This window comes from Hoplias malabaricus, chromosome 12 (assembly GCF_029633855.1).
Source record: "Hoplias malabaricus isolate fHopMal1 chromosome 12, fHopMal1.hap1, whole genome shotgun sequence".
Lineage (NCBI taxonomy): Eukaryota > Metazoa > Chordata > Actinopteri > Characiformes > Erythrinidae > Hoplias > Hoplias malabaricus.
The window spans coordinates 38,558,867-38,581,292 of NC_089811.1; the positions used below are offsets into that span (position 1 = coordinate 38,558,867).

The following is a 22,426-nucleotide window of genomic DNA, read 5'->3' on the forward strand; positions in this document are numbered from 1 at the left end:
AAGAGGATCTAACTCCCCGTAGTTTACAGGCTTGTTCTATATCACAGGGGCTTTCCTTTCTAGCGTCATGTATTTATTAACGTTAAATAAATCAGCTTTAAAATCTCTCAACAGCTGGTACCAAACCTAGAGACGGCGTTCTCATTCTTTCCCACTTCCATTTCTAAAATGAGACAGGTTTAAACAAGCTGTTGAAGGAAAAGGTGAAGGTGTCATACACGAGAAAGACATGAAGAAACTTTCCATTGTCTTCTACTGGAATTAGTCCTTGATTGATGGCCTCTTCCCCTGGAGGCATTTTCCTTGCTCATTTCACAGCGAATTAAGCCATACGGTGACTTGTGGTGTAAACCGTGTCTGGGGTAAAGACTCCCGGTGGGTGTGAATTCTTGTAGCCTCCTGAGCATGACTGTGCCATCTGTGTGCTGCCTCGTGTAATCTAATCTTGTAGGATCTTTTTTTTTTTTATATTTCTATAAATAAATTAAAGGAGGAAAATGGGAGCCTTCATCTTGTGACTTGGGAGCACACACGAGATTTGTCTCATTACGTTACCTCGGTGAACCTGAAATATGATTTGCAGGAGCACACGTACAGTACGTGTGTTTTATTAGCGGCCAGTTGTCAGCAGGAGGTTGTGGCAGAGTCTGCTTGTGTTTCTGCTCTGAAGTTAATAACCAGACTGCTGAGAGGTCAGAGACTCCAGAATGTCCGCCAGTGATGGATGGACGCATGGGCGTCTTGCCTTATTACACCTATCAGTTAAGAGCCATTCGATTCCAAAGGGACGAGCCAAATTCCACTCCGTGTGGATCTCCATCGCAACAATAGAAGGAATGTGGGCCAGTAGAAGAGAGCATTATTTATTTATTTATTTGTTTGTTTGTGGCAAATGATATCCTGATTTTTTTGATCTTCTGTTGACTGCATGTTGCTGCTGTCCAATTAAAATAGTGTGTGTGTGTGTATTAGAGGTTGGTGATATGGCCCTAAAATAATATCACGATATTTCAGGGTATTTTAGCAATATTATAACGATATTCTTGATGATATGAACAACACACTGAAAATATACTTTTATTAATATCAAAAAGAGACTATTGCAACAAAATCAATGTTATATTAATATGAATTATACTAAATTAAAAATATTTCATATATATTCATAATATTAAAAGCTTCTTACATTTCTAACATAACTAGGGTGACCAGACGTCCTCTTTTACCCGGACATGTCCTCTTTTTTAGACTTAAAAAATGCCCGGGCGGAATTTCACAAACGTCCGGGATTTTGTTTTTCTAGAGCTCACATAGAACTTCGAGAACTTTCGTTCACAAACCAGTCCCGCCCTCCCCTACTCCGATTGGTTCGCTTGAGTGAGAAGGGGGCGTGGTGAAGTAGCCCAAACTCTTCTGATTGGACGGTCTGACGGTAGAGCTACACTTATTGGTCGATAACCTTCTCTGTAAACATTTAATTGGTCAGTCTGCATGTCTCCGACTACTCCGACTCCGACGTGTCCTCTTTTTCACCATCTCAGATCTGGTCACCCTAAACATAACACCATGGTTTATTTTACGTCTGATATTTTGTAACCAAACCACCTCCACAAACCACTCCACTTTTTTGGAGCTAATTCCTCTGCCTCAGAGCCACTTTCCACCGCACTTCACTGTGGCTAAGACTCATATAAAGAACGTATGCCGTATTACGGGTAACTGCATGACATCATTACGTAAACAAGTCTGAATATCACTATTTTTAAAATTGTTTTAAAAACAATGACGGTATTATTGGGAATGATACGATATGGCACAGCCCTAGTGTGTGTGTGTGTGTGTGTATATACATTATTTTAAAAATAATTTGATCTCCTCAGCTCCTCTGAGCTCAAATTGTAGATGGATTTATAGAAACTTTCCACAATAATTTGATTAAAATGTGGATTGAAGTTAAGGAAAAGTTGTTTTACTATTTTGGTGGTCTATGTTTTTGTTTTTTTTTATTTTTTGGACAGCAATATTGGACAGACATCTGCTTGGAGTGGAGCTTTGTCTGTTATCTCTGTTGTAGAGCAGTGAAGAGCAGTGATGGCAGATGTCCAGCAGGCCCGTCCTCATCTCCTGCTGACCCCAAAAGTCTCGGCCCACATTCCTCTTCCTGATCCTTCTCTACAGGCTAAAACACATACCCTCAGCGTCCTCTCACAGTGGGACATTAAAGACCACCCCAGGTCAACATCAATGGCCTTGTGGGAGCGCCAAAGAAGCCCCCAGTTTCTCCTGTCTGGGCTAAGCAGTTTAAGTGTCCTGTGACAGCCTTAAAATAACGTTGAGCTCTTTCTGTCTGCGTATCTCTCATCCTCTTTGACTGACATCCCACACTGAGCTTCAGCTCTGACGTTAAAGGAATACTTTACCAAAAAAAAAACAAAAAAACAGGAAGTGTGCCAGTAGCATGCTGCTATCATTGCTGCACTGAGAATTGTCTACTCTCCAAATCATATCTGGTCTTATAGTGTTTGTTTCCATTTGTGAGGGAGTAGGTGGGCTGTGTAAGTGCATCTATATGGCAGGTGCTTATAATACGGACAGTAGAAATATTTAAGTGAAAAATACCCCCAGATGTTGAAAAAAATTTAACTGGCAAACTTTGGCATTTTTCCACTGTCCACTGAACTTTCTGTCTCTCTCTCTCTCTCTCTCTCTCTCTCTCTCTCTCTCTCTCTCTCTCTCTGTATCCATACAGACCACACCCCCCTCTCTCAGACCAATTCAGGTGCCCCCAGTGACTGTGAGCAAGGAGATACAGACAGGTGAGGGTTTTTTTGCCCCAGCTTTTATACGGTTTTCAGCAACATTACTGTTCTAAACTGTATTTACATTTATTCCATATTATGCACACCGCAAAAAAAGGGTTTTAAACGTTTCCATGATATTGCATTTTACTACACTGAGGTGTATTATGTTGCCAGGCAAAATGGATGCAGTAAGTTGCAGGTCAAATCATGCTGAGTTTCTGATGCTATTTGTCTGAACTGTTACTAATTATAGCTTTGTCAGAGAAATAGGAGCTTCAGTGTTTCTGTTCATTTTAAATGATGGGCAAACCCAGGTCTCAGGCTTGCTGTGACTGCTTATGTAGAGCATCTTTCAGTGTTTAGCTCCCTCTAGTGGCAATGGCATCTTCTACAACTCACAAGCCTCCACTGACGCTGGACTATAACAGTGTTAATTTAATAATGGAACACATTCTCAGATATGCTAAAGGTTTGTAAAATTTACAGTCATTATAGTGTATATTGTTTTAGAAATTATGTTATTTTGGCAATATACATAGTGTAGTAGTATATATATGACCCTACATTCAGTAAATATTGTACCAAGGTTGAACTATCAGAGTAATGAAATGATTTTAATCTAAAGATTAGTAAAAGTTAAAGGCTCAGATAATAATTTTCAATGAACATCAGGCTCAGTTGATGGTTCTGGACGATTATCTGGCTCATATGATGATTCACGAGGAACATCTGGCTCATATGGCGATTTTGAACGAACTTCTGGCTCGTATGGTGACTCTAGACGAACATCTGGCTCACATGATGGTTCTCACCAAAGTTCTGGCTCACATGACTATTCTGGACGGATTTCCGGCTCTTCTGATGGTTCTCGAAGAACCTCCAGCTCCTCTGATGGTTCTCGAAGAACCTCCAGCTCCTCTGATGGTTCTCGAAGAACCTCCAGCTCCTCTGATGGTTCTAGACAAACATCTAGTTCAGCTGATGGCAGACAAACATTGTTTTCATCTGAGGACAGTGGCAGACGAACTGTCATTTCTACCGATTCGAGAGGAACTTCTGGCTCAGTCTCAGGCTCGCTTGATGCATCCATTACTAGTGGTGATGTTCGAAGGGTTTCAGGCTCGGGTGATGAAGTACATTACACTGTGGAGCTCAGGCCTGTGGCTCCTGGAATTCAAGGTGGGTTACAGAGCATGAAGGGCAAGGCTGCTCTGTGCTCTCCAGCAGATTTACCTCCAAGATGCTGTGCATGAAATGCTGGTATAAAGCTTTTAGAGCTTCAGGAGAGTCCGTTGCTTCTAGGGGAGACGAAGTGCTGGGACCACGTACAAGATGTTGTTACAGATATTTTACAGATTGCATGTAAACGCAGCATTGCTATGCTCTTATGTCATTAGATGAGAATTCCACTGGTTTCCATTTTATTTCTGCATACACAATGGCTGAGAAGAAGTCTTCTAGAGTAGTGTGATGAAAGTTGTTTTTGTTTTGTTTTTTAATTAAATATATCAGAGGTTGAAACATGTAAATGTAGCTGTTTTATTTACCAGAATTGTGCAGAAGTCTGAGGCCCTAAGATAGGGCCTCAGTGAGTGTGGGGCTGGTATAAAGTTCTATATAATCACAGTAAACACAGACTAATAATTATATAAAACACATCAGAAATATAAGATAATGTTTCTCTATAAAGCAGTGGGTGAGAGTGAGTTTGAAGAACAGTGTTTTGTTCAGATTCTCCTTGATTTACATGAATTTGTTAAATCCACATCACACATTACTTAAAATCATTATTGATTCACCACTAAAACTAGGCACTGGATGATCACCTCAAATAATACACACTCCACGAGGAGAGACTTGGACAAAGTTAAACACATTCACACACAGAGGATCACACTGGAGTAATGTGATTGGGTTCTGGAAGTTGTGGGTTCAAGTGTGTGTGTGTGTGTGTTGCCCTGTGAAGGACTGGCGCCTCCTGCAGGGTGTGTTCCTGCCTTATTATTCATTAAGTGGGCACTGATGAGTAGACTTTATTTCTCTACATCAATGATGTCAGTGATACAAAGTGATTAAACCCAGACTTTATTTAAAAACTATAATACTTTTGTAAGGAATCGGAATCGTTATAAGACCTGTGTATGATTATAAACAATAAAAGCTGTAGCCAAGTGGCTCCTTCCACACACAGATAGAAACTGGTTTCTCAGGAGTGGAGTAATTCTATTCAACATTTCTATGAATTAGTTATGCAGAAATGCCTGTAGAAAATGGTGGGATTCTCTTTAATGCAGTTTTGAAAATGTGCTGATGGTGCAGCTTTGAGCTTCTGCCATTGTGTATTTCTTAGAGGAATATTTCACCCAAGAATGTTAATGTTTGTAATTATGAATGAAACCCAAATTAGACCTGTTAGCTTGATTGGAGTCATGTAAATGTGCAGTAACACCTTGACTTACGAGTTTAATTCGTTCTGTGACCGAGCTCGTAACTCAATTTGCTCGCAAATCAAATTCAATTTCCCCTTTAAAATGAATTGAAATGCTATTAATCCGTTTCAGCCCCAAAAACCACTTTTTAAATAAGAAAAAATCACTTTATAAATGACAAATGATGTATAAAACATAATAATACATAATAAAAGGGAATGTACAGAAATAAACAGGTTGTAGTAAGTGTATTAAACTTGAAGATCAGAGGAAGACGCTGGGGGAGGTGGAGGAGATCGGAGGAGGAGGTTAGAGGGAGTTTTTCTTTTTGTGCTCTCTCGCTTAACTTCACTTACTCGCTACACACTTAATGCTACAAAAACAGCAATGTGACAGATGTACAGCAAGATCAAGTGAACTGAACGCTCACTTGGCCACCTAGTGGCAGGTGACGTAAGGTCACTCGCTCGTAACTCAAATCTCAGCTCACGTCATAAAGCAAAGCATCAACAGAGCGACGGCTCATTGATTCACTCATAAGTCAAAGTTTCACTGCACTGTTCAACATCTATTTGTGTGTGGCTTTTATTCATCATTAGCAACATTAACATCATTTACATAATTTTCCTTGAGGAATATGATGACTTCGGGCCTGAATGGAGCATGGCCTGTTTATTTCGCTGAGAAGATTCATTTCAGAGGAAATTTTGATGAAGATGGGGCATGTTTTCCTTGTGTTCTACAGACGTTTATGGGCCAACTGCATTTCTATCATAAGCAACACTTAACACTGAAGCTAACTGTAGCTGATTTACAGGCCCAATCGGTGCTAGAGGAGAGAAAGGGGACAAAGGAGAGAAAGGAGCCAAAGGAGATCGTGGCCCTGAGGGACCCAAGGGAGATGCTGGGTCCAGGACAGTATCTGGAGGCTCCAAAGGAGACAAAGTATGTTTAAGTATTTACTGTGCTATTTAAAAATGTTACACATCGAAGTGTGTGCTTCACGCAGTTGTAATACAGTGTGCATCAATGTTTGAAGTAGATTCAGTGAAGGTTAGACCACACCAGGGGATAAAAGACCACTTGTATTAATGTTTTCATTCCCCAAGACTCAGAAATGCTCTTCAAGGATTAAACTCAAACATGGGAAGTCAGAGTGTTGATGTTTCTGCCGTGGTACTGGCCTTGATGCAGATAGACATTTATCTTTTGTATGTATGTTCCCAGGGCAGTCCAGGAGAAAAAGGAATGAAGGTATGTTATGATTATCATCTTACATAACCCCAGTGTGAACATTACCCTCATAAAAGTAACTTTGTGTATCTTCTAATGTTCATATTCTTTGTAGCCTCGTTTAGATACTGTACAACAGTCACAGACCACTCTTTGCTGTTGATTTGTTGAGCGTAGATACAAAATTAACCCACTTGGGTTAGGAACAAGAGCAAAAAGAATAGGCAAGTCTAGTGTAGCCGGATCTCCATTAGCCATAGAGCTGTTGTTACAGAGGTGTTGTGGCATTTCAAAAACAGGAAAAGCCCAAATAACACCCCCTTGTCTGTGTTTCCATGTGGTGTTTATTCTGTGAGTGTGTTGTACAGAAAATATGGAGCAGGTAATAAATGCAGAAATGAAAAAAGGAGCACAGCGTTTCGTTCATAAAATACAACACTGTCATCAGTGTTTTTCTCCTTCATTTTATTTAAAAATAAACAGTAGACGATCCACCACCAAAGAACAAAGACCAAGAACATTGTGTTGATTTTAAGAATTAACAGTTACTTATTTATTCAGTGAAACAAGTGAAAGCAGGTGAAGTTTAAGGAGGCTGTTGTTTGGAGTTTTATAAACACACTGACGCCACAAAATGTCCCCCCACCACTTCCCTTTACACTATTTCAGTCAAAGACCCACACTCAGGTGAAATGAGTCAAACTCAGCAGTGCTCCTCTCTCTGTGAGATATAACACTGTGTAAATGTTGCAGTGTTCAGAGGCGTCCTGCTGAGCTTGTGAACTAACCAACACCGAACCGAGGCTCTGGCCAAACACAGCCCCAGAAACACACACAAACGAAGCATGTTCCCGTCTTATTTCCTATTATTCAGTCATGGCTCGTGCTGAAGAACCTACTGCTCTTTGGTTCCAGCTGGGAACTGATTTTTCTGGGAAACACGCCGAACGGCTCCAAATTTAGTTCATGAACTGGAATGTGAAATACAGCTTAACTAACAACAGATGATGTAGTAGCACCACCTTCAGTTCTCTCTGTGAAATACAGCTGAACTAACAGTTCCTACACGCACATGCACCTTTCAACATTAGGAGTCAGTCACTCAGTCTGTCAGTAAGTGAAAATGCCTCTTCTAGGCCACCCCGGTAGGAGGTCCGGCAAAAATAAAGTTGAAGAAAATTTGTGTAAAAAAATGTCATAATATTTAGTTAAAAAAAAAGCCATCAAGAAAACTGCCCCATCAGCTAAAGCAGTGCTGATTGATTTTAAATATTTTATAGCAGTTTTTATTGAAAAATAAATGAAGTGTGATATCTGATTTATAAACTCTACCACGTGTAAGCTGTGTATATATTTATAATCTTCTTTCTTTTTTTTTCCCCAAAGTCTCTTTAGTCATTTTCATTTTATTAAAACCATTGCCCAAAGACTGACCTTTACTTTGTACCAGTACATCGTTCCACAAACACTAGTGTCTCTATTGCCTAACTGAAGTTCCTGATCCCTTCAGGGTGCTGCAGGTTTTGGTTATCCTGGAGCAAAGGGTGACCAAGGACCTCCCGGCCCACCTGGCCCTCCCGGTTCCCCTGGCCCCAGTGCTGAAGTCGTGGATAGAGGAGATGGATCTGTTGTACAGAGAGTTGCAGGACCCAGGGGACCAGCAGGCCCACAAGGACCTGCTGGACCTGCTGGACCTCCTGGAGCTGATGGAGAACCCGTGAGTAGCTCCTGAATACTCTTAATTTTATTATTATGCAATTTCTTTACTCAAATCCTCATCATAATTACAAACACATTTCCAGAAATGCTGGGACATTTTGTAAAAATGAAGAAAAAATAAATATTGTAATGTGTGAAATCACTTGAACATTTAATTTAACTGATAAATATACAAAGAAAACATGTCCTGGTAACAGTTGAGTTCATCAAGAGCACCAACAAAATCACTGTCACTTAACACACTGTCGCTGCATGAAGAATGCAACATGAAAATATATAAAGCAAAGAGAAAACTACATTTACATGTTTAGCACAAACTTTGGAACAAAGCTCTCAGGGCCCTAAGTCCCGTGAAATGGACTGAACGACAGTGGAAATGTGTTCTGTGGTCAGACAAGTCCATTTTCAATTCGTTTTTAGAAAACATGAACGTCAGATTTAATGTGCCAAAGACCATCCAGACTGTTTTGGACAAAAACCAGCGTCTGTGACGGCATGGGGTGCATCAGAGCCCACAATATGGGTGATCTGCAGCTATACTGTACGGATGCTTATATTGTCAAGATGACGTTTGTTTCCCAGGAACTCCATATTTATTTCAGCAGGAAAATGCCAGGCCTCATTCTGCACAAATTACCACAGCAAAGCCTCGTAGATATAGAGTGCATGTGCTTGATTGTCCTTCCTCAGCTTCAGACTATGTCTAACATAAGCTGTTGAACAGCGTAAGCCTTGTGTGCCGCAGGAATGGGAAAATCTCCACTTGCAAAACTGCAACAGTTTGTGTCTTCAATTTAAATGATGATCTTTTCTTATCTAATCTTTTCATTGTCCTTTTGTCTGTTAAATAAAAGTTGGAGTGAATTTAAACAGTTACATATTTAAATTTAGAACATGTTCTAGCTTTCCTGGAAATGGTGTTTGTAGATTCTGTTATCGTTTAGAGTTAAATAGATGAAAGGTGAATAGATAATGTTAAACATTTCTTTACTGACAACCGGCATTTATAAAATATTGTTCACACCGTATAGAGGTAAGGTGACGAATATAAAAGGCAGAAGCATAAAAGCAAAAAAGAATGGCAAACTAGTTTCAAAAGCAGTAGTTTCATGAATAATAACTGAGGAGAACATCTTCTTATAAAGGAAGATGATGGTTTACCATTGTTCACACCTAGTTTGTTGATTTAAATCTAAACAAGAGTTTAAATTCCTCTTTGGCCATCGAATAAACCTCTAAAAACTCATCTCTGTTCAAGAAAACATTGTCTAATGCTTTAAATGGGTTAGGTAAGCAGTCTATATGCAGACATGTGAATATACATTCAGTCCCATTCAGTCTCAGTGCATTTGAGACTGTCTTTGGAACACTGCAGTTCCAGAGTGAAAACGCTTAGCCATTGCACTGGCTTTCTTTCCTTTTTTTTACTCATGATACATCCTCTTATGTGTAACCAATACAACAATGACATATTTACAAGGTTGAAAACTTGACTTTCATTGGAGAGGATCTGTGAGTGACGTTCTGATAGTAGTCCTTTAGATTCAGGGTTTACCAAGCTCTTCTTTACCTGAATCTCTGTCATTGGTTCGGGAAAATGTGTGCTGTGGCCTCCTGGACTTGTGTGAAGAACACTGGCCGAGAATAATAGCCACTTTACTAGAATGTTAAGGCCTTTATACATGATACAGCTCTGTGTGCGTGTAATACGCAGCGCTATATGCACAGCTCATTCATTAATGTCGTTCAGAGGGCAGTGCCCATGTCAGTGCTCTATGGTGTCATGCCCAGCGAATGCAATTAATGTAACTGTAAGTGCGTGTCAGTGAGGTACATTGTATTCTGCCCTTGAGACGTGGAGCATAATGCATGGGCCAGCTTAGACACCATTGGTCATATCTGGACAAATGCGCCATATAAATATTCCTCCCTCTGTGCTTTTATAGGGTGACCCTGGAGAAGATGGAAAAGCTGTAAGTTCTCCTGAGTAATGCATTCCATAATGGAACATTTAAACAATGTGGACGTGGGGTCAAGTGCATTTCTCTGTGTTCAAATGACTGTCTTCTTATTCTATCTCATCCATTTTCCATGTATCCTTTTCCTCCTGGCTATACTTTACACTGTGTAAGGCTAGAGGTGTTATACAGTCAAAGGCACACAGCACAGAAGGGCCACAGCATTGCACAGTAACTGCTGTACTGCAACAGATTTAACTCAGAGGCTTGATAACTAGCTGATAGCAGCTTCTGAAACAAGGTAATCACCCACTGTTCAGTGCTGTGGTCCTCCATGATTGTGCTCACGTTTGGCATGGGGGAAATGATCATGATTAACCAGTAATATCATGGTGCTGCTTTTAACCTACTGACATGTTTCTGTTTGGCAAACTAAATTCTAAAACTCTATTCTCCTTTATTACAGTATTTGGGATATTTTCATTATGGACTGCATTCACTTCCATAATCAAGGCAATAAAAGCAAATATGTCACACTCGCTCATACTTTCTTTTGTAAATTATAGGGTCCACCTGGAACCCCAGGTTTCCCAGGAACCCCAGGAGACCCTGGACTTAGAGGTGAAAAAGTGAGTATGAGGATTCATTAATAATCACGTTTTTAATGCCTACTCTAGATTTTCTAAAGCATAGCCATGGCACCTTCTGTGTATGGAGACTAGTTATAATGGCAAAGGGTTGTTATTATTTCTCATATGCCTTTGTTGTTGGAGTACCAAAAACTATCCTGGTAATTGAAGTAGTTTCTAATTAATGAATGGAGTAAGTACTTTAATGACTGAGTATTATCACACATTCAGGGTGACAGAGGTGAAGGTCATCCAGGACCCAGGGGACCACCAGGGCCTCCAGGACCCCCAGGACCATCATCTCGCTCGTCTGTGAGTTACTTGCAGAGAGTGCAGATCTCTGTGATGATCGTTGATTTCTGCTGCATACGATGAACTTTTAGAAAAAAAATAGACAGTAGAAACATTGCATGATGAATTTTGTATCTTTTGCTCTTAGACATTTGTGGACATGGAGAGCTCTGGCTTTGGAGATCTGGAGAGCTTGCGGGTAAGTTAGTGTTTGCAGTTATTAGCACATGATTAGATTATTGTCTCCAAGGCTCCCAGACTGTTTCCCAGACAGGAATTAGGCTTAGTCCTGGACTAAACATTATTGTGAATTACAACTCTCCACTGAAAAGGAATTACTCTCCAGGACTTAGCTAAATCCCTGTCTTGGAAACCAACCCAAGGAGTATCAGAGTTGTCAATAAAATCACGTGCCCAAGTGTTTCAGTACCTTAGTTATTATGCCTCCCAGTTTTGGTCCTTAACGTCGAGACTTCTGGGGTGTGTTCCTGGCTCTGTTAATGTGAACGCTCACCTCTGAACGCACCAACTCACGTATCCAAACAAATGGACCTGGTGCTGTACGTCTCAAGTGTGAACGCAATACAAACCAAAGTCTTGAATGAACCAAACACAGGACGTGATGTCTCAGTAATAATAGTGCCGTGGGGGAAGAGAGCACATTACAAACAATGAACCAAGGACAGACCTCCTAATGTCTCTCTTTGCACCATCTGTCTATCTGTCTATTTTCAAATCTTCATTATGAATTTCATTTTTTTCTCACCGTTGTCCAATAGGGGTTGCCCGGCCTCCCTGGTCCACCTGGGCCACCAGGACCACCTGGACCTGCAGGCCCTGGCAACGGTTCGGTGTCTGCTGGATCTGCTGGCTTTGGGCCCCCTGGACCACCAGGACAGAACGGAGCTCCGGGAAAACAAGTAGGTCCTTCAGAAATATCACATTTTGCTCTATTTCAGCTTGCAGTGCACTTTATCTCAAGTGTTGTTAGACAGTTACATTGTACATTGCCCCATATGCAGATATGCAGCGCCCTCTGTTTAAAATGGCTGTGTGTTCTATCCTACAGGGGCCTGCTGGACCACCGGGTATTGATGGCAAACCAGGCCAGCCTGGCCCCAGAGGAGAGAAGGTAGGAGTGGATTAACACCTTAATCCCCGGCCCCCCTACTAGTTCTTGAAGAGCTGTGGGTTCACATCCATTAGTTTCTTTGGATAAGAGGAATTTGCATGTCAAAAAATAGACTCGATGATGGTAATCCTATATGGGATTTGGAAATGCATGACAGGCCTAATTCTGCTCCTGAGAGGCCACTGAAGTGTCAGTCATGTGTGAGATATTAAACACATTCATGTTGCACTCGGCAGGGTGACGCTGGTGAGCTCGGCCTACCTGGTGCAGTGGGAGAAAAGGTTAGCGTACACACACAAACACACAGATGCACACATTCTGATGCAAACTCATGAAACACTTTGTGGTACGAATGCACTCAGACAATACATTAATAATTAGTGTTTGAGTGCACTATTCACTCACAGAGTCGTAGGGAATCATGTGTATGTTGTTTATCTTTCCTCATATAACACGGTGCAAATGTTACAGACCACACTTCTTTTATTTCTCGTTGAAATGCCAATGGTGCAAGCAAGTTTTAAAAACAATACTCAACAGGAAACACGCAGAAATCTCAACAACGAATCTGTATTATAAAATTACATTTTAGAAAAATTAAAAAATAAAAATGTTGCTAATTTCTTTACCTTCAATGCCAAGGCTTCACCTTTATTACACCTTTATTACGCTCCCATACTTTTCAGGTTTAAGAACTGTGCAGGAATGTTTTTCCATGCAGTGCCCAGTCTTAAACGTTGGCTGCGTTTTATTCTTATTATAGTCCAGGTAACACAAAATGCATTCAATGATATTTTAATAGTGAAAGAATGGAGAGAAACACTGGAGATTTGTTTATATCTGAAGCAAGAGTTGAACTTGATTTTCTTTCCCATCTCAAAAATGAAAGCTTTAATTACTGCTTATTTGATGATGACAGTGTATGGTCTTGTGTGGTTATTAGGGGTCCATTTTGCCTATTTATTTTGATTACTTTTAAACTGCAGTTTTGAAGACCTATGTTTAATCTCATGTCTGCACTCATTAGCATTATTTTATGTAAAATCAGTAACATACTTCATGGCAATTAGACTTGAAATAAACATAAAGAAAAGGGTGCTCTTTGGCTCTTGCACAGTGCTGTTAGATGGAGGGACATGAGAGATCTCATGCTTGGGCTTAAAGGCAAACATTTTGGTTGTTTTTTTTCCCTAATAACATCCTCTCTACTTGTCAGCCCTCACTGATGTCTGGTCGTTCAAGATTTTCCTCTGTGTGTGTTTTCTTTAGCAAGGCCTCTACTTTCCGGCCTCTCTTTGAGCTCTTCCCTTTCTTCTCTTCGTCCTCCACTGATAAACACTTCAGCATAGCAGGTAGAAGGGCTCTGAGCCTGAGGGAGCAGTACTTTGTAGCATCTTGGATGTTCATGCAAATGCTGTTAATATTGTCATGCTGTGTTATTAATTGTGAGCAGAGTGGAATGTGGCTGTGGTTGTGGTCATGATGCTGATCACTTCTATGTTCATTTTCTGCCTTGTGGTTTTGTTTAGTATTCATCTGTGACATTGTGTGGTATGACAGGATTCTGCATCGTTTGAGTGGCGTTTGCTCCTATTCCGTTGCTTTCTTGTGCCATTGTTCTCAGTTTTATTCATTTTCATGTCTCTCACTTCCCATCTTCTTCATTTCTCCATTAAAGATGATTCCTGTACATTTCTCTTATTTTCTGTATAATTTGTTTCAGTCAAATTGATCTGATACTAAATGGTGTGTCTTATATAAACTTAAAGAGGTGGTGAACAGTCAGGAGTCATGATGTAATCCAAATATTTTATTTACTATCAAAAACAACCTTTAAACATACATGTGTATTCATGTGGATATTCATTGGTGGGTCCAGAGCCTACCTGGAATCACTGGGTGCAAGGCAGAAACACACCCTGAAGGGGGCACCACTCCTTCACAGGGTGACACACACTCACACATTCACTCACACACTCACACCTACGGACACTTTTCAGTCTCCAATCCACCTACCAACGTGTGTTTTTGGACTGTGGGAGGAAACCGGAGCACCCGGAGGAAACCCACGCAGACACAGGGAGAACACACCACACTCCTCACAGACAGTCACCCGGAGGAAACCCACTCAGACACAGGAAGAACACACCACACTCCTCACAGACAGTCACCCGGAGGAAACCCACGCAGACACAGGGAGAACACACCACACTCCTCACAGACAGTCACCCGGAGGAAACCCACGCAGACACAGGGAGAACACACCACACTCCTCACAGACAGTCACCCGGAGGAAACCCTCGCAAACACAGGGAGTGCACACCAAACTCGACCAGGACTTGAGCCCACAAACTCTAGGTCTCTGGAGCTGTACCTGCTGCGCCACCGTGCCGCCCACATGTGGAGATGATAATAGTGAAATAGTTGTAAATCTGAAAAACAAAAAGAAGCAAGTAGCAATTCCTCAGACATCATCATGAAAAGCTATAGCTTTCAGTGAAAGAACTCAGGTTTCTATCACCACTACCATGATTTTATATCAGTTAGTTTCTCTACAGTGCACCATTTCATATCAAACCTCTCTGAATACCTTTGCACTTTAACTGTTTAATGAAATTTTGGAATAACAGATAATATTTTATTTTAATGTATGAGCTGTATGAGCAAGTATGTAATGCATTTCATTGGAATTATTTCCATATCTCTAAAACATACAGCACTGTATAAAGAATGTTGGTGCAGTATATATTTAAATAAAACAAATTACTAGGTGTAGGAGCTTTGAAATTAATTGCTTTTAAAACACAAAGGACTTTGGATTCCAATTTTGTTAAAACATACTTGATACAACGCAGTCATCTTTAGTCATTATTCTAGATACACTTTTTGCATATTTCTGATTAATATCCTTTTTTTTCATTATCATTAACAGCAGTATTTCCAAGCTGAAAACCCAAATTCTTACTTATCGCATTTCTTTAGGGTTCTCAGGGGCCTCCTGGTCTTCCTGGAAAAACAGGGCAGCCGGGCCTTGCTGGACTTCCTGGACCAATGGGACCTGTTGGACCACCTGGATCTCCTGGACCTCCTGGACCTCCAGGACCAAGTTATCGTGCTGGCTTTGTGAGTATCAGTTCCATGTTATCTACAGATATATGTCATCACTATTCTAAGCAGTACAATGCATCTGGCTATTATTAATTATACAGTTCCCAATTTGGTTAATCCCTGGAAATCATGGAGGAAAATTTATGGACATGTGCCAGCATTTCTTCCAGAATTAAGATTATTACCAGTGAGGTCGTCCCGTTAGCGTGTAAAGTGTACTTTCAGGGACTCTGATTTTTACTGAGATAAGAGTGAGGTCTCTCTGTGTGTTCAGGATGATATGGAGGCGTCTGGGGTCAGTGTTTTTAGCAGCACACCTGGTGTCAGAGGAGCTGAAGGAGTACAGGTTGGTAGAAGTTCAATATGAAGTTTGGACAAGTGAATATTTAAGTGCTCCTTGTCAAACTGCATTTATTGTTGATTCTTTATGTAAAAAAGTACTGTAAACATCTACAGATGTTTTCTGTATCATTTTATCATGAATATATTTACTTAGTTTGCTGCGATTCATTTTCAGGGTCCTGCTGGTGCTCCAGGTATGCCGGTAAGACCATTGTTTCACGTTTTTCCTAAAATAACTGAGATGTGTAAATGATGAATGTGAGAAACGCTATTTATTTGTGCTTGTTTTGAATGGACAGGGCAATCCTGGCCTTCCTGGTGTAAAAGGAGAGAAAGGCAGTGAGGGACTTGAGGGAAGATCTGGCCAGAGAGGACTGACTGGATTGCCTGGACCACAGGTACAAAGACACTTTCAAAAGATCACTGCTTCTGTCCTGGATTTCTCTGCATATAACATGCATTAGTGATGGATGGGGGGCTTTGATTAATGATTTTTCCTCTAATCCATTTATTGAGTGGTGATTTGATAAATGAACTGGTTGGACCGTTATGACTCGTGCTATTTCTCTTCACTTTGCTTCCTTTACAATGCAGTAATAATTCAGCTCAGCCTATGTAACTTTAATGGTGAAGTGAATAGAAGACATATTGTCCCCATTGTTTGCTGTAGTGTACTGCAATCTGTCAGAATGACTGTGAAGATAAACAAGGACACAGAGTGACATTAACGCAAAGAACACTAATGCAGCATTTGGGAAGCTATTGTTAAATGTGAGTGAATTAGTGAACAGTGAATGAGTTACACATGACACTTCACAGCATTTATATATTATATAGCATTTATATAATCAGCTTTTTTTATGTCCCCAGTCAGTAAGTCTCTACAAACCACAAAATGCTACTAGCGTTGGGTTGGTGGAGGTCAACACTTGTTCACTCTAGACAAGAGCCATCAGCCCACTTTTTTTTAACTGTCACTGATGCCACACCAGTGAATAGTTTAGTCCCTCAGAGGGGAATGCAAACTGCCCAGATCTGTTACATATGCTGATGTGGCTAGCGATGGAAGTGAGAGGGGCCCATCTTACTCAATCTGAGGTTGAGGCCAATTGTGACTCATGGCCTTGGGTCGCAGAGGCATCACTTGGATTTGAATCAGCAGTCTTCTGATGGTAAAGCCAAAGCTTAGATTTCAGGAGCTCCCTTTATGTAATGTATTTTCTTGATAAATGCTTGCAGTCTAATTATTTAATTATGGTAATGCAGAGCATGGCGTGGTTAGCTTTGCTGGGAACTGTCATTTGGAGAGTAGTGGCATTGCTTACTATGATTTACCAACCACCGATGTACCACCCATTTACTTCGTTTTCCTTCTAAAAAAAGAACAAACTGCTACAGAACCATTCTCATTGCTATGTACCTCTAGCATCGTGCCACTTGTCCAAGCCGGATATTATCAGGTTAATGTTGGTGTGTTTGGTGTTTTCTGCTGACAGGGACCCAAGGGTGATCCTGGAGACAAAGGAGAGCGAGTGAGTAAACTGTTGGATGTTTACAAAGTTCTCTAATATTCATTTGGTTGTGTTTTAAATGACTCGATGTGTTTTCGCTATAGGGCGATCCAGGTCGGGATGGTATGGGCCCACCAGGCCCACCAGGCCCTCCTGGACCTCCGGGACAAATCCTCTATCAGTCTTCAGATGGTGTAAGTAATATAACAGTATTATTCTTGTTCAGTGCTGCTGCCACACAGCTCCAGATTTCTGGGCTCCTGTGTTCATTCCTCACTTGGGTTCACTGTCTGAAATGAGTTCTCCCTGTGTCTGCCTGGGTTTCCTCCTACAATCTGTAAAGATGTGTTTGCAGGTGTGTTGGCTGAGTGAAATGTTCCGTAGACGTAAGTGTGTGAGTGACTGGATGTGGGTGTGATGCCCCACCCAGGGAATGTTCCAGTCCCATGACTCTGGGAAGGCTCCAAACACCCGGTGACCTTTAACTGGATGGAGCAGTTACATAAGTTGAATGAATTGCTTGTCTATAAGTGGAATAATATTGAAGTACAACAGTGACATATGAATCTTGTGTTTGTTTTCGGCAGGATGCAGTGGTGGGAGGCCCGGTAAGTACATTTTAATTGTTCTGTCCTATAATACAGTATAATAAAATATGGCATAGTCTAATAAATATTTAAGAAAATGTGCTGTTACTTGTTTCCACGGTAATGTGTTTTGAGCAAAAAAAGAGCAGAGATCTGGTTTCACAGGATGATGTATTGTTTCAAAAATGTGTTACCTGTTTCCTGTTGAAGAAAAATATTGTTTCATGGCTGGTCTTTCATAACTGTTATATGATTACCGAATTATTATTACTATTATTATTATTATTATTATTACCAATAAATTCAAATGCCAGCATCATTTTTACCAATGAGCACCTACTAATTTCATTTCTTGGCTTGTTATTATTTCTGTTGCCCACATGAGAAAGAAGAGCAGTAACAGGTGTTTCTTTTTTGTGTGAGTGTGTGTGTGTGTGTGTGTATGTGTGTGTGTGTGTGTGTATGTGAGAGAGAGAGAGAGAGAGAGAGAGAGTTTGTGTGTCGTGTGCATGTCTGTGTGTGTGTGAGAGTAGACAACACTGCCCCCCCCCCCAACTCTTTGAAGAGATAGATGAGAGAGATGTAGTTGGTATATGTGTATATGAGGGAAATAGAGATAAAGATTGAGTGAGAAAGAAAGCGAGAGAGAGAGAGAGAGACAGAGAGAAAGAGGGAGAGACAGACAGAGAGAGAGAGAGAGAGAGACAGACAGAGAGAGAGAGAGAGAGACTGAAAGGAAAGTCCTGCAAAAAGTATTTTGTGATGATTTCTTAAACAGAATGCATTTGCAACCGCAGCACAGTCAAATGTCCATACGCCTTAATGGTCAACAGAGGAAAACAGATATTTTCTGTGGTGATATGCATCTGATTGCCACTGAAAGGATAAGTCTGGGGCTCCCACTGGATGTGTGTATGCCTTGCTGCTAAACCTAGCCTAGCTCTCTTGTGTCTTCAGGGCCAAATCTTCAAAACATCTTTTAAAATAAATCCAAATAATCTGCATTGTTGATATTTTCAGGGGCTACCCGGTGTTCCTGGTCAAGCAGGATTCCCTGTAAGTACAGTGTGTTTGTTTGAATGTTTGATGCACATGATACTTTCATAGCTACAGAGACCTACAATGTCGGATGCATCCTAATGTTAAATATCTATATTGCCAAAGGGCCCAATGGGACCGAAGGGTGAGAGAGGGGACCCTGGCTTTCCAGGTTACGGTATGAAGGTCAGTCACACAGTTTGATTTGAGTCTAAACCCCACATCTTTCAAGGAACCTACAGATATCTCAAGAAGAACATATTGCATTCATATTCATAAAGCTGCTCCGCTCATTCCCTCCATTTGAACATGTCCATTGTTTGCAGGGTGACAAAGGAGAACCTGGAATGGTTATTGGACCTGATGGAAGCCCTCTTTATCTTGGTGGATTGGCAGGTCCAAAGGTATTTAAAAAAAACACACACAAAAACAAAAAAACCCTCATAAATATTTTTTAAAAATCTGACTGTGTGCTTTTTATTACTCTACACTTATGTGATTGTTGTCAACATTTTAAATATTAAAATTAAAATGTGGCGGCACGGTGGCGCAGCAGGTAGTGTCGCAGTCACACAGCTCCAGGGACCTGGAGGTTGTGGGTTCGATTCCCGGGTGACTGTCTGTGAGGAGCTGGTGTGTTCTTCCTGTGTCCGCGTGGGTTTCCTCCGGGTGCTCCGGTTTCCTCCCACAGTCCAAAAACACACGTTGGTAGGTGGATTGGCGACTCAAAAGTGTCCGTAGGTGTGAGTGTGTGAGTGAATGTGTGTGTCTGTGTTGCCCTGTGAAGGACTGGTGCCCCCTCCAGGGTGTATTCCCGCCTTGTGCCCAATGATTCCAGGTAGTCTCTGGACCCACCGCGACCCTGAATTGGATAAGGGTTACAGATAATGAATGAATGAAATTAAAATGTAAGATATAAGCATGTTTTTCAGAGCTAGAAAGAAGAAATATTACCAATAAAATATTTAAAATGATTCTTTTTATCATCTGCAGAGATTCCTATAACTTAAAAATCAGGAAATAATTTACCACATGGAGTTATTTTTTTTCCCACAGGGTGATCAAGGGTCTCATGGCCCAATGGGACCTATGGTGAGTTGATATTAAATTATCAGGGTTCTCTGGTTTGATCAAATGTCACTGATCAGATTGTAATTAACCTTCCTCTGTGGCTGTGTTGTTGTGCAGGGGCCACGGGGTCCTGCTGGTTTAAAGGGGGAGATCGGGATGCCAGGCAGACCTGTGAGTCCCTCGCTTCTGAAGCTCATTTCTGAGAGATTACATTATTTTGTGCTTGAATTTTTCACAGTCATGGATTTAGACTGAATAACCTTGTGGTGTCACTGCAGGGCCGACCAGGTGTGAACGGATATAAAGGAGAAAAAGGAGAGCCAGGGTCAGGTTCCGGATATGGCTACCCTGTAAGGACATAATACACGGTGGTGGCGTAATGCTTATATTTGCTTGCTACGGGCAAAGAGAACTCTTAGCTTAATAATGTTATTTTTCAACTTTTCAAGGGTCCACCAGGCCCTCCAGGGCCGCCTGGTCCCCCGGGCCCTTCCGGGCCTCTGGACAGATTTGGTGTAAGTGGGATTATTTCTATTTTTAAATCAGATAAGCTGTAATTCATGTGTGAACAGTGCTAACAGTGCTTTACATGCCGAACAAGCAAAGAGATACAGGCTTGATTATCTAATTTCTTTGCACTTCATTTCAGAGATATGAAGATAGCGGAAGGGTGTATCCAGGTACGCTGTTTTGCATAGTTTTAAGTTGTTTTAAAAAAAAAAGTCTTGCCAGAGGCAAAACGATGAATACGAAGATAACGCTGCTGTGTCAAAGAATGTTAGTAGTAGTAACAGTATCAGTGATGTACACACATTCATTTAATCTGCCATTGATTTCTGGTTATTGTTATTGGATTTTTGGATGTTTATCCACATTTAAACTAAACAAACTCTGGAAGATTCTGAAAAGACTTTTAAAACACTAAAGTCTGACACTTGCATTCAAGGACAATGAGTTTTTAAACTGGGGACTTCGCAGAGACACTTTGCACGAGCAAAGACTAAAAACAGCATTAAATTAAACATGGCTGATTTTTTGGGAATGTCTAGACAAGTAAAGATTAAGGTCAAATATCCGGACCACCTTACACCAAATGTTCACAATGACTGGAGCATGCCACAACTGTGGAATAGTTACTTCATGTATGGCTTGTATCAGTTGGAACACCTTGGGATTTGGCCAGGACTTAATGGTCAGTGATCCACACTTGAGACTGGAAGGGTGTTGGTTCAATCCCTTAAACTAGCGAGGAAATTTGGGAGGGGGTGAATGAATAGCACTGACCTCCTCCCTCAATCCACAGCTGAGGTAACCTTGAGCAAGACACCTAACTCCAAATGCTCCCTGGGCACATTAGATTTTACTGGCCCTGTGTGTGTGTGTGTGTGTGTGTGTGTGTGTGTGTGTGTTCACTGCCACCAATGGGTTATCAGCAGAGGTCAAATTCCTTTGCAGTGTTGTACAATAACCATAAAGTATGAATTTAATTTCAATCTCAATTTCTATGGCAGTCAGCTAGGTTTAAATCCATAAGCCCCACTAACTGGTCAAATGACTGCTCGTACTTCTGTGTTTGTAGCTATGAAAGGTGAGAAGGGAGATCGTGGTGCCCCTGGTCTCCCAGGACCACAAGGTAAATCCCCAATTCTTCTATTTCTTAAAAGCAGTTACACATTAAACCAATGGTTATTTTTACTTTGGTTACAGTCAGGGCCTGGTTTCACAAAAAAAGATTTAGAAAAAAAAAAACCTCGAACCTTAAACTTGCTGTGAGTATTATCCTCAATTCTACTAATAAATACTCTTTTATCTTTTTGTAGGCAACGTTGACATTTACACTTTGAAGGTCAGTTATAGTCTGTGTCCTGTATCTGTACAGAGTACAATTGCCTGATTCTGTAAACACAAAAGCAAAGTGTGTGATGTGATTTGTATTTACAGAATGAGCTGAAAGGTGAGCGAGGGGAACATGGAACTAAAGGAGAAAAGGGTGAGCCGGCCAGCTTCTATGATCCTCGCTTTGGGAGCGTGGAAGGACCACCAGGACCTCCTGGAAACCCTGGACCTCCTGTAAGAACGCTGGGAATGGGAAACACTACATTTATGTATTTCTTTAATAATTTAGACCATGAATCCATTTTTTAAAGGACATACAGCATGGAAAATCAAACATCTAACATTTTGTTGAATGTTTCAGTTTATACTGCTTTCAAAATGATGTGCAATACAATTGATTATCATTAGTTTTGATACAGAAACCTACACTGATGTCAGAAGCGGACCTGAGGGAAAACAAAAAAGTTCAAGAAAAGTTTAGGATGGCGACTCTTTAATGAGAATTTTAGGTGGACACTTCTAGTCTGTGATGTGATAGAAACGATCTCACTGATCATGTTGACCTATTTTTTCAGGGTCCCAAAGGAGATTCTGTCAGAGGGCCCCCTGGTCCACAGGGTCCTCCAGGGTCTGCTGGTATTGGTTATGAAGGACGGCAAGGAAACCCAGGACCACCTGGACCTCCTGGACCACCTGGTTCACCCTCTTTGCCAGGAGCATACAGACCCTGTGAGTCAAAAT

At 41.0% G+C, this 22,426-nt stretch overlaps 1 protein-coding gene across 3 annotated transcripts in view; it reads left to right on the plus strand.

The window, feature by feature from the left end:
* The window catches only part of col18a1a (collagen type XVIII alpha 1 chain a), a 101,012-nt gene that overhangs the window by 71,190 nt on the left and 7,396 nt on the right, over positions 1 to 22,426 (plus strand). For 2 of the 3 annotated variants that reach the window (XM_066686578.1, XM_066686575.1), the window contains 30 exons: positions 2,750 to 2,816; positions 6,048 to 6,175; positions 6,458 to 6,484; positions 7,974 to 8,180; positions 10,129 to 10,155; positions 10,707 to 10,769; positions 11,001 to 11,081; positions 11,209 to 11,259; positions 11,840 to 11,980; positions 12,130 to 12,192; positions 12,429 to 12,473; positions 15,175 to 15,315; positions 15,575 to 15,646; positions 15,818 to 15,844; positions 15,942 to 16,040; positions 17,139 to 17,174; positions 17,258 to 17,347; positions 17,741 to 17,761; positions 18,761 to 18,796; positions 18,905 to 18,964; positions 19,105 to 19,182; positions 19,835 to 19,870; positions 19,967 to 20,020; positions 20,128 to 20,199; positions 20,299 to 20,364; positions 20,499 to 20,529; positions 21,429 to 21,482; positions 21,670 to 21,695; positions 21,791 to 21,919; positions 22,261 to 22,414. In XM_066686578.1, coding sequence (XP_066542675.1) covers positions 2,750 to 2,816; positions 6,048 to 6,175; positions 6,458 to 6,484; positions 7,974 to 8,180; positions 10,129 to 10,155; positions 10,707 to 10,769; positions 11,001 to 11,081; positions 11,209 to 11,259; positions 11,840 to 11,980; positions 12,130 to 12,192; positions 12,429 to 12,473; positions 15,175 to 15,315; positions 15,575 to 15,646; positions 15,818 to 15,844; positions 15,942 to 16,040; positions 17,139 to 17,174; positions 17,258 to 17,347; positions 17,741 to 17,761; positions 18,761 to 18,796; positions 18,905 to 18,964; positions 19,105 to 19,182; positions 19,835 to 19,870; positions 19,967 to 20,020; positions 20,128 to 20,199; positions 20,299 to 20,364; positions 20,499 to 20,529; positions 21,429 to 21,482; positions 21,670 to 21,695; positions 21,791 to 21,919; positions 22,261 to 22,414 — 2,182 coding nt within the window. The remainder of the gene's footprint in view (positions 1 to 2,749; positions 2,817 to 6,047; positions 6,176 to 6,457; positions 6,485 to 7,973; positions 8,181 to 10,128; positions 10,156 to 10,706; positions 10,770 to 11,000; positions 11,082 to 11,208; positions 11,260 to 11,839; positions 11,981 to 12,129; positions 12,193 to 12,428; positions 12,474 to 15,174; positions 15,316 to 15,574; positions 15,647 to 15,817; positions 15,845 to 15,941; positions 16,041 to 17,138; positions 17,175 to 17,257; positions 17,348 to 17,740; positions 17,762 to 18,760; positions 18,797 to 18,904; positions 18,965 to 19,104; positions 19,183 to 19,834; positions 19,871 to 19,966; positions 20,021 to 20,127; positions 20,200 to 20,298; positions 20,365 to 20,498; positions 20,530 to 21,428; positions 21,483 to 21,669; positions 21,696 to 21,790; positions 21,920 to 22,260; positions 22,415 to 22,426) is intronic. The other variant, XM_066686577.1, reaches the window with a different exon arrangement.